At 30.4% G+C, this 13,219-nt stretch overlaps 1 protein-coding gene across 1 annotated transcript in view; it reads left to right on the plus strand.

Moving 5' to 3' along the window:
* The window catches only part of LOC123661238, a 104,685-nt gene that overhangs the window by 26,001 nt on the left and 65,465 nt on the right, over positions 1–13,219 (plus strand). Inside the window, exon 5 of the mRNA XM_045596224.1 lies at positions 2,067–2,253. Coding sequence (XP_045452180.1) covers positions 2,067–2,253 — 187 coding nt within the window. The remainder of the gene's footprint in view (positions 1–2,066; positions 2,254–13,219) is intronic.

A 13,219-nucleotide genomic window follows, 5' to 3' on the forward strand; every position in this document is an offset into this window, starting at 1 on the left:
ACTGTAGTGTTTTTATTTTAATACATTAATTCTTATATCCTCGTTATATGGGAATAATGCGACTTGTTGTTGCGAATTGATAACATGTATAGACCACGTTACGATGTATTGCGTACAGTTTTAAGACCAATCTCAAAGAAGTTCCTTCTCAAGAGGAATCTCAATAATGCGCCACTAAAGGCTGGCCTCGCTCACCCTAATTACTTGTTTTGATAAATGTTAGTGTTTGTACCCTGTAAGGATACAAATATTGCCAATTTATTTAACGCTATATCTAAATTTTTGCATTTATTCTATGTTCATTTTATAATGTGTACAGTCTATATGTGAGTGAGGTGACATGTGAGGGAAGGTCAGTGAGTTAAATCTAACCCAATGAAAGTCGATCTAATACTGAATTTACTAAGGTAATTGTAAGTATATATATATATATATAATTATATATATATATATATATATATATATATATATATATATATATATATATAAGAGATCGCTACTCTAGCGATAAGACCGCTTTTGTACACTGTTTGTAATTGTAATATGTCATTGTGTTGATCGTTGTTGTGTACAATAAAGAGTATCTATCTATCTATCTAATATAGTAACCCTCTCTCGTCCCGTGGGTGTCGTAAGAGGCGACTAAGGGATAACACAGTTCCACTACCACCTTGGAATTTAAAAAGCCGATCGATCGCGGGATAACCATCGAACTGCTGGCTTTGAAATACACAGGCCGAAGACGGGTAACAGCGTCTTCGGTGCGACAAAGCCAGCCCTGCGGTCACCAACCCTGAGTGAGATGAGTTCACGCCATTTTTGGTGCGAAATTGTGGAGGCCTATGTCCAGCAGTAGACTGTGATAGACTCATGTGTGTGTGTGTGTGTGTTTGTGTGCGCGTGTGTGTGTGTGTGTGCGTGTGTGTGTAGGCAGAAGTACAGAAGTCATATGTACAGTACGGAATTCTAAGGTATACAAAAACAGCAATATCGCAAAACGTAACCTAAATTAAGGAAATTTATTAGATCGCAAAGACAATTACATTGTTGAATGTGCAGTAATCCATACAAATTTATTTTTAAACTAAATTTAAAATATTTCTACAAGTGTTTGTCGTTTTGTACTTTTATACTTATAATCGTCTTTACGTATTAAGTAGACGACCCAATTTCACACAGACCACTGCCCACATATGAACAAAGGCCTCTATATTAGATAATAGCTAAAGCCTAATCACGCTGCTCCACGACGGGTTGCTTGATAGTTTTTCTACCAATCGTAACAATTGTTACCAGGCATTCATGATGACAACTTGGTTAGATGATGATGATAATTATGCTTATACACTACAGGAGATCCATAAATTAAGACTACATAATTTATGGATCTCCTGTTAGTATATAAGCATAATGATCGACAGATACAACGCTGATGGTATTTTTCTGTTACAATAGCTTGAATTTGTTCTTATTATCTGTATGTTTTTCATTTATTTTATATAACCTGGGCGTATACTCTTTTTTTTCTTTATATATATAGGTACACATACACACTCTCATTCATACATGCACATATACGTACATACACATACTTTTATACGTGTATGTCGTATGACGCTTTAATACTTAGGTATTTCTAATTAAATATAGACTATGATATTGAACATCGACGTGGAGTGCACTCATAAGCGGCATCTGTTTGAGTAAATTGATACGCTTGCTACTACTGCTAACTAGATTATTCTATAAGGAGCTTAATGTATTATACAGTGAGCTTTTCACAGATTAAAGCCATGCTTCTTTATCTCTAATCTTATACACGATAAATTATGGTTAGACGACACGTTGGAGACACGATCCCTGCTCATAGCAAACATTTTTATAGGTCATACAGGTGTTTGCTATTGTCTAGGCGTTTGAGCTTGTTTATTTTGTTTGTCTTCGGGCCACGGATACAGGAGCTGATTCTAGTTAGCGCCGTTGAATTTGATGCCGTTATTATATATATTATACCGATTAATAAGTTTTTATGGTGGATTTATATAACAAAATTTAACTTTTGCTAGAAACGCGCTCGCCGATTCAAGAACCAAATCCTGTGCGACCTGCACTTCGCGGACGTGGCGCTGATGGAGTGTAGCGACTTCATGCAGCAGCTTCGCAGCTTCAAGCCCCAGTCACTGGGCTGCGCTGTCGCCAGGCGCAAGTCTTCCACCACGCTTATATTTCCTCTGCCACCACAAGCGTGTTCAGGTACAGTACAAATACATAAGCCTGATTCGTTTTCGTATACGAATATAACAAGTCAATTAGGTTTATCTTAACGGAAAAAACTATACTCAAGTGTGATTAATTGTTTCTTTGTTTATTTAAAAAATTTAAGTTTTTAAATTTTTTTTTTTTCGGAATATTTTGAAGTTGTAATCATGGATATACTGCAATTACTTATCAATATACTTCAGCTAGAATATGCTTGCTATTTACTTTCTTAGTTAGCTAAACTTTCAGAACATTTTTTTTCAGAAATTATAAGATATTTTTATTATCAGTTAACAAAAGAAGAAGAATAATAACAGCATAACAATTTACGTTAGTAATTTAACTTCAAAAAATAAACCAGACAGAAGTATTACAAATGGCTACTATCAGCATGAGCAGGCTTTGGTGTTCCATTTTCTGCTTAATTAACAAAATAAATTTTTAGACACCGCTACACACCTTTGCATAGTTCGAAATTTTACAAAAATTATGCTAAATTTTGTGAACAATTCAAATGTAGATTTCTCGCCAAGCTTGCGGCTAAATTAAAGCTCAATTGACAAAATATTTTTTCATATTTTCTTAAATGGTTAATGAAAAAATTTTTTAAGTTCTGAAATATTCGTAAAACAAAATAATTTTTAGAAGTGCTGTTAACTGAGAAATGTACGTATAGGTAATACAACTTCAAATGTAATTTAAACGATTTTTCTGCTAATTGTATATGCATTGATTTTCTATACTTGTCAATTTGATAGTTATGGTTATTGTTGCTCTCTAAGAAACGTATTCGACACTATTGTAGGGCGTTAATCCTAAAAAACAAGAAAAAGAATCGTATCTTATAATTTAACAATTTATAACCTTCCTCAATAAACAGGAGAACCGTTAATCAAAACATATTTTCAAATCGAACGAATATCATTCACGAAAAATATGGTCAAAATAAAATAATTTCTATTTCTTTATATTTTAATACTAGCGACCCACCCCAGCTTCGCACGGTTGCAAATACTATTAGTATTCCTCTACTATATTATGCATGTACTATACATATAAACCTTTCTCTGGAATCACTCTATTTACTAAAGAAAACCGCATCAAAATCCGTTGCGTAGTTTTAAAGATCTAAGCTAACAGTCAACGGGAAGCGACTTTGTTTTGTTCTATGCAATGATAAACATTTCCTCGCCAATATGAATCTTACACCTTTTATTTATAATTCGAATTAGTTTAGTCATGGTATAAATCGGTCTATACTAAATATTTCAGTTTGATAGTTTTGCAAACTACAAATATAAAATCAAAATGAAAATATATATAATAAGTTAGAAAACCGTACACAATATTTACTGAAATATCTTAATATACGAGTAACATTTCAAGATAGGTGAAGTTATTAGTATTTTGTCTATATTGCATACGAAAAATAGACCATAGTCTATGCTGACATACATATATGTCAGCATAGAATGTCTGCATCTGTTGTTTTCGATGCTATTTCGTTGTTAAATTCGGCTGACACTCCTCGGATTTCTATTCATATACTGACTGCATTGTATTTTCAACCCCCGTCGGCTAGTCAATAACTGTCAGACTAAAATGGAGGAAACATGTACAGTTAGAGGCTTTGTTTTGTTACAGTATGTCTAATCCTTGTAATGGTTGTGACAGCTTGTTATTGTGATCTAATTACAATTTCGTCGTTGATGCCTTTATTATTAGAATTAAGGTTTAAACATACACAAATATTTTACGACGATTTTACTATAATGGACGATACAAGGTAATACAAAATGATATTGTAGATCATTATTATAAAATTATGAAATTATTTAATTTCTACCTATATTAGCTCCCTTAACAACATAAACAGAAACATAAAACTGTTAATTCATATTAAATGTTTATAACAACAATACTTATAATTCTGTGCCTGTTGTGACATACAAGTCCACAATCATCATTCATAGGAGAGCAAAAAAAAATTCAGAAAATTGTTGTTCAACAGGAAAGTGAACTAGATTTAACTGGGGTGTCTTCTTTTGTACAGTAAAACATTGTCTTTCAATACACATTTTATTTTATTTTTGGTCAATAAATAAATAATAATAATAATTTTAAAAATAATTTGCGATGAAAACTTTTGAGTTGTACCTTTATTCACAATTATGAAGTAATAAAGTTGTGTGATTAATGAAATTTGTACAGTTAAATAAAGTACACTTATAACTTGTCTTTGTGTAAACTGAAGAACAATAATCCATTTTTTTTTTTTGAACCAGTGGCAATCCCTAACAGATACCCAACCAAGCCCCCCCTTGGCTTGGTTGGGTATCCGCGGGCTATGTCCGATTCAAGAACAATAAAATCATAATACAATGTTTTTAAACAAAAAAAAGAACAGATAACTCTTTAAACATGTTTTTAACACACCCATTCCCTTGTTTTGCTTGAATATTATCAGTTTATGAAAGTTTTAATTTCAAAGGGATATAACGCGAAATACATCAGTATTCATTAGATGTGAAATTGAATACAACCGCATTTAAATCACAAAGCACGAAAAATAGTGTAGAATATATAAAATTATAGTAATTTTTGACAAAGGTGTAAAACTAGACAATTATCAATATTAACTAATTTTTAACACAGTTATATTAACACTGTAAATAAAATTATTTCTGTAACTATAACAGATAAAAGAACGTGAATTGGACCCAAATTTCGTTCATCTTTTCTGATAATGTCCATGTTAAAATCACAAAAAGTGTATAACTCGACTTATATCACTTATCACAGGACGTTCAGAATTGAATACGTTGTGGGTTCATAGTATATTTGTAGGTAAAAATTAGATTATGATAATTGATTATTGATGATAAATGATTATTACAATAATTTGTTAAAAATAAACAGTATTTTATCAGTAATCTGTAAATAAAATAGTACAAATGTTTCAATAAAATAGATATAGATGGAATCCTCACTTTATGATATTGCGCGGTGTTTGTGAAATATAATAATTATCGTTGGTGTATTTAGTTTTGCACAACATCAAAGGTAGTATTTACAGAGCGTATACTGGTTTATTTATTTCCATATTTATTCGTTTTGCGATGTTATTTATCATTTAATTTAGTTTCTTCATAAATAGTAAACAGGTAGATGTAAATGAGGATTGCTATACTTTGTTTGTATAGTTTTCATTCTACAATATCAAACAGACGCTCTTGTGTGACTATTTCGACTTTTTAGTGTAAATACTCGAACACAGCATCCCAAAGAATAGGATAGCGTAATAAGCAGTCATATGTGTATGTTTCTCTTGTAACTCGAAGAGAATCAAACTTATTTTAACAAATGAGTTATACGTTGTTGTTATACTCTACAAGTAAAATCATCATTTATCATATGCATATGTACATAGGCTACGTGACCGCAATGTATTATTCTATCATGTACCTAAGCGGTTTTTTTTTTTTTCGATTTCGATGATTTTTTTGCATGTCATGTTGTCGCATTTAAATTTTATTGAGATCTAACAAGTACTTTTCGAGTTATATCTAATAATTCGTATTTACTTGACTATTTTTTGATCTACTAAATTACTTAATTTAAGTTGGTTTTTTTCGTTTGTGAGCAAATACATATAACTGAGCACAACAGGAAATTTCCTGTTCAAAATATGGATCAGCTCGACTGGGGTACTACCTTAACCTTACAGAAGATCACAACTAAATAATACTGGTTTTAAGCAATGTTGTGTTCTTATTAGTGAATAAGGTGACCAGAGCTCCTAGAAGAATATAATAAATAATATAAATATATATAAAATTGAAGATAGAGTCAGCAATGCGCTTGCGATGCTTTTGGTGTTGCAGACGTCTATAAGCTACGGTAATTACTTACCATCAGGTGAGCCGTAAGCTTGTTCGCCGACTTAGTAATTATATTTAAAAAAAACACTACTTTAACTTTTATTTTCAATATCGAGACTCGTATTTTATTATAAATTTTATAATAAATTTTCGTAAGGTCTTAATAAAGAGTAAAACAGATTACAAAATTTAAAGTCACTCAAAGACAAAATTAAACCACAGGATCTTATTTAATGCTTCGAATCAGATTAGCGATAAAACAGACTTATTCCTACGATTAAAACTGACCGAGAAATATAATTTAAATTTAAAGTGGATGCTGGAACTTACTTTTGTACTAAGTTTTTTACAAATAACAATTGAAGCTGTGGACCGATTATAATTTACAATACGTTTATTAAACTATTTGCCATAAAAGAAAAAACTGAAAATACTCCAGAATAATCTTCTTTCTGTCCCTAAGTATTACCTCGAAAGATTTCCATTCGTTTCCATCTAAATTGGATAAACTAAAGATACGTATCAGGGTTTAAAAGAAAAAGTTAGACAGTGTCAACCTAAATTGTGTTTGCCGGATCATCCTGTCGGGTTAATATATTTGAGTTCGTACAAGTTGCGATCTGCGGAAACCTCCATATTATTTTACATATAAAACAATCTTAAATTATTCATTTTATGCCTTTCAAGACAATTTAAAATTGTTTATTTTTGCACCGTAATTTAAATATGTAAACAAGATTCCTAATATTTATAAGGTAAATCTTTATGTAATTTTTTTTTTCATGTCGTTATCATTACAGCTGAAAATGACGAATACTAAAATAAGATTTTTCTTAAAGAAAATAAAAATTATAATAAGATAATTATATTATAGGAGTATATTATTAACAGTTTTTTTTACGTGCAATCTTCTTCGTGAAGAAAGATATTATTACAAAACTGTTGTGTACACCTAAGTAATCCCATACAATCAAATTTAATACAGCTAAACGAAATTTAATAGTTATAAATAAAACTAAAATTTTAATAAAACGAGATTCTCTAAGCATTTGTATGTTTTTAATTATTTTATACAAAAACACGAACATAAAGGTAACGCGATATCAAATTAAAATCTGGGAAAGCTCAGGTTTAGGTTTACTGAGAGCCAAAACACACAGTGAAATATTAATTAAACCTTCACATGAAATGATAAAGCACGGACTTTATGAAAAAAAATCCCATTTAGAGACTGCCGTGTTTCGGTTCATTTATTCAACAAACGCCAAAAATGACTTTATAGGCATATCGGCGTTTAATCAACGTTTATTCGTGTTTTTAATTAAAGTATTTATGTTGAAATATTGTATTGATGTTATATTTAATTTATGTAAAATAACCTATTAAATTATAAAAGATGAGGTATGACTGTGGTCGTAGTACCTTGTGGGTAATCTAACCATCGTGAGTTCAATAACCTACCGCATTTCGAATAGATTTTTTTTGTGTGGACCTTTTATCTAGACCAAAGATTTTTTTTCTAAAATAATATGTTCTATGTGATTTATCTTATATCTTAAAAAATTATATTTGAACGAGACTACACTTAACGACTATCTAGCGTAGTGAAAAGAAACCTGAGGTAAACGAGCTTGCTCATAAAATATCTTTCCACTTTTATCTTAAATAATAGCTGCAAAAAATAGAGGAACTAATAAGTTGTTGCTGCTGAGCTTATGGTAAGTTATTATTACTTACCATAAGCTCAGCTCATGGGCACATGGATATCGAATAAATAAAGATGCTTGATGATTGATGATTTTCTGTTTCTCTTTTGTATCTCGCCGTTCTGTTTAAATGACGAAGTAGAAAAAAGGTTATGAACTTCCATATTTTAAAGTTAACCTGTAGACGATTAATTATCAAACAAACTTTTGTCCGTTTTCTTGGAGCAAATTTCTAAGTTCTAGTTATCAATATCCTTCTGATAAGCCTGTTCATCAGAAAAAAATCGCTAACAGTCGAGGCTGCCTTCAGGTTGCGTTCCCTTGCAAGATGTTCAATCGAGTCGAAAGCAATGAAAATAAATGAAATTCGCTAATATAATAGTCGTTTTATATAGATATATATAACGAAGAGGGTTCTCTAGAGTAGGCTTCTTAATAAAGTGACGTCAGCAATATGACATCACTATCTTCAATATAATCATGTTCCTGCTGTACGTCGTAATAATTCGTTTCATAGCAAAACTATTTTCGATACAAAACAATAATTTTACAACACTTTAATCAATAACTTAAACGTTACACTCGATAATAATGCTTCAATGAATACAAATTCTAACATTAATACTCAAACGATTAATGTTAAGAGTCTGACGACTCGAATAAGAATAAAAATGGATGTAGCACGACCGTCCGATAGACACCACACCAACCATGGAAGCATCGTTCCTTTTTCGTAAAATCGAACGATATATGAACATTTCGTTTCATATTTCACCTATTTTCGTCACGAAAATAGGTGTTATATAGTGAAACAAACAGGTTCGCGTATACACTGGTAGAAACGTGGTTTTGACATCGGAAAGTGTCTCGCGTCAACATATATCTTTATTTTAAAGTGTCTATTTGACCCTTAAGATTCGAAACAAATTTTTATTTAATTTCAGATCAAATAAATAATAATAATAATTTATAGAAAAAGACAATAATTTCTCAAAAGCAAACACGATTTTTATCCAATTGTGAATGTAGTTGTGTCGTGTAATGTGTAGTTTTCGATATCGATATTATTGTAGTCTCGTTCAAATATAATTTGGGTCACTTTGTGATCGGTTTCGTTCCGCACATGAAATGAAAACCTTTTTCATGAAGCGGAAATTAATATTTCCGTCGTATGTTTCTCGCTAAACACCATGAGGTACCTACTGATGTCAACAGAATGTTCTCGCTAAGAAAATGAGTTTTTATATTTTTTCGTAAATATTTTTAAAGGTTTTAGTCTTCTGCGTATTTTGGTATATCAAGTCTGTTCCCTCTCATCTATCTATTGGAAATGTTTTTTTTTTTTATTTTATCATTTTTTAGTATATCACATCATCATCACTGATGATGAGTCAAAACCTAAACTAAAAAAATATTAATAAGGTACTTGTTAGTAAGGGCCCGGCCATTAGATTCATTGACTATTTATATGATGTATTTCAAAATTTACTGAAATAGTTTTCAGATTTTTTTTTCTTTATGCTGATATCAAAAAGGAGACCACTTATTACATTATAGTGTAGTTGTTTTAATTATAACTATTATTAATACACAAAATAAATGCTGTAAATTATTATAACCATTGGTTTTATTAAATATGCATAAGTACATAATGTAAGTAATATCATGTAAGCGGCGTAAGAGAGATATTATGACGTTTTCAAATTTATCCTTGTATAAAATTATTTTAATACTAGCTTCGTCCGCGTGGAATAAAAAATTAATATTGTTCAGTTCACAGAGTTACAAAATAAATAAATTTCTTAAATAAAAGTAGCCTAAGTTACCCCTTATTACATCAGCTATCTGCCAGTGAAAGTCCCGTCAAAATCAGTACAGCCGTTTCAGAGATTAGCCGGAACAAACAGACAGACAGACAGACAAAAATTTTAAAAAATGTTATTTTGTTATATGTACCGTGTATACATCAATATGCATTTAATAAAAAACGATTATTTTAATATAACAAACACACTCCAATTTTATTTATTTGTATTATGATGTTACAAAATTTAATCTAAACTCTGTATTGACTTTTTTATCATACGAGTCTCTCTTCCGCTGAGTATCATATTTATAATTTGTAATGAGATGAAAATGAAGACTTAAGAAGACTTCGAACATTCGGTACACTCTAAGTATGAACGCCAAGCATATTTTTTAAAGTTTGGTGTTCTACCTTACAGTGAATCGCGTGTTCTATGTTGCCCTCAGGATCTACAGAAGAACTTGAAGAAGAACATTGTGAAAAATTTCCATAATTAAGGAAATGGTTGAAGTAAAAAGTGTTCTATATATTTTACGTATTCTTTATGTTGCACTAATATAAAATTTAGGGTTATGTCTAATTTAAATAAAATTGCAACAAGTCTAAGTCTGTACATTAAAAACATTTTGTAGTCTCTTTGATTCATTGTGAAGCCAATATTTTCTTTCTATCAAACTTTCTTCTATCTGTCAAAAGTACTAAATTAATTTAATTAAAACTGGTTTAAATTCGCAAAACTGTCAATGTTCTAAGACTACTATGAACTACTACAAGTATGACCGGCTAATATTACCAATTTATTAAACCATTTACTTGTCGATTCTGTTTATTTACCTCCAATTAAACCAAGAAAAACGGTTAATTTTGCAATTATCACGTTAGGTAGAAAAATCACGTGGGAAATTTATCGGTGCGCTTGAAATACCAGTTTTTTGTAATCTTTAAATTTTAACCTACATAAACTCAAACTCTTAAAGTTGAACTAAAACCTCCCGTGACCATGGTTGCTGTAAAGTATCCGAAACGTCGGGAATCAAAAGTTAATAATAAACCGCGATAAAATCCGAAAAAAGTTATTTCATTAAATTGAACTAAAACTTCAAAATTATAGTAATACATTACTATATTTTTGAAGTGTTATTTAGTAGAAGTTTAATCAAATGTTACAACAGAAATATGACATATTTACAAGTGAATAGATTAATAGGTAGGTTAATAGGTTTAATAGGTACGTTATTCATGCTTAACATACATAAATAATGTTTACCTATCTATATCACAAAAACACAACACAAGGGCCCAAGTGCAAAAGTTCAATACATAGCTAAGAAATTCACAAAGTCCGCCTCTATGAAATTTATATTATACAATTATATGTAAGGTAGGATGTAAAGAAGAGTTAGGGACAAGTGGTAAAGATGACAATATGGTTAACTATCCCTTCGCCAATGCCACATTAAGGTGACCGAGACTTAAAAGTTAATATACCATTAAAATTTTGATATAAAATAACTGATGATACATATGTAGATTTTTATAAAATATATATTTTTTTGTTTCCTAAAATCGACACATACTTATTGTCTTATACTCGTAAATTATATTTTTATTTACGAGTACTTGTATACTACTCCAAATATAAAAAGAGACATTTAAAACGACATTACCATAACTTCAATACACAAGGGCAGCATTTATAACAAAGGTATTTTATAGCACGTGTCGTTTATATTAATCCCTTACCAAATAGGAAACTATCCTAATTCGACCCTTTCCCCGTCAAATACACAAAGGATTGAGTATATTGAAAAGAGATTAACGGAGCCTTAAAACATATATCAATAATCGATGCCCGTAAAAGGACCTCATGTAATTTCAGATGGAAAGTGAAAGGTGATTCAAAAGTAACATTTTTATGAAATATTCAATAAAGGTAGGAACTTGGCATAATATTCGTTTTCGCCAGTCATATTTGTGGATGGACATTTGGCTCTGCGGTCTGTGGGACCCAATGTAAATATTTTATTCAAAACTTAGCCCGTTCTAAAGTGACGTCAGCAACAGACACGCTTATTATTGTAAATATTTTTCATAAATACTCTTTACAAATTTAAACTAGCACTTCGAATTTTATGTTTTGTTAATTTATCATTTCATTATCAAAACCTAAATCTATAATTTACGATTTCGTTTGTATTTAAATAATCAGCCTAAGGTCGAATAAAGGGAAAGTTAATAAATTGAATGCGATAACTCGATGCTATCTAGTGATAACTTGGAATTTTGGGTTGATCCAAAGGGCAAAGGTAATTGAGATAGACAGGGAAGCCGGTCAGTCTGATTTCGATTCTTGACAGATAGTATAAACTTTCACACAATTTCATTTTAAGTAAATATATCAATTACGTCTGAATCATATATTCAAATATCACGTCTTATAAATTTTATTATAGGTACTAAAGCTATTTAAGTAACTGTTACAATACATATTAAGTTAGAAAGTGTATTAACATAATCCTTCGTTGATAACTGAATGACCCAAATTCTATAAATACTTATATACAATTTACCAACTAAATCGGAATTTCTTCTCAAAACAAACCAATAACAGCAGTTATGGCGATTCCGTTACATCAAATGAAAAAGGATTTAGCGAAAAAAGTTATTAAGTAAACCGGATTTATTCAGTTCCACGAGTTTCTGATACTCCGTTCCCGCTTAAGCTTCTCTCCTGAGAGTTTGCTAATAAAAGAACTTTTCAAATTAGGCACGGTAACTCCACAGATAATAATATTATGAATCTGACACAACTCCACAGATTGAACTGGCTCAATTTTTAAAGTGATTTATAATATAATTGATTCGTAATAAATTGTATACAATGTAATTAATGGTGTATTTGTACGTCTCATTATATTTCGGTTATATTTAAATGGATGGTTCCATGACAAGTATTAGCTTTTGATTTATACAACAAATATTAAAATCGGTGCACCCAGTAAATAGTTATAAGGTATAATACAACGTAAGATGACGAAAAAAACAGTCAAGTAAATAAGCAAAAAAATTATTATTATATCTCGACCGAATTTTAAAGAAACCACATAACAAGAATCAGCTTTTATAATAATCATCAAAATTGATATACCCAATGAAAAGTAATGCGGTATAACACAACGTAAGTCGATGAAAAAATAGTCAAATAAATACGCATTATTAGATATAAGCAAAAATTACTTGCTAGTTCGCAATTAAATTTAAATGGAACCATATGACACACACTACTTTTCGATTAAAATAAAAATCGTTGAAACTGGTCGACTCAGTCAAAAGTTCTGAGGAAACATACATTAAAAAAATACAGACGAATTGAGAATCTCTTCTTTTTTTTGGAAAGTAAGGTAAAAAGCACTCACTCCCGACATAGGAATAAGTATATGTATATACATAGTATAGTAAAATGAACTTATTGTCACAGCCTTCAATCAGCTAAACCAACAATTGTGACGAAGAGCTCATTGATGTTGCGTTTTTACTTTAAAAATATGTTAAGGTATATCAAATTT

Source organism: Melitaea cinxia, chromosome 16, assembly GCF_905220565.1.
Source record: "Melitaea cinxia chromosome 16, ilMelCinx1.1, whole genome shotgun sequence".
Lineage (NCBI taxonomy): Eukaryota > Metazoa > Arthropoda > Insecta > Lepidoptera > Nymphalidae > Melitaea > Melitaea cinxia.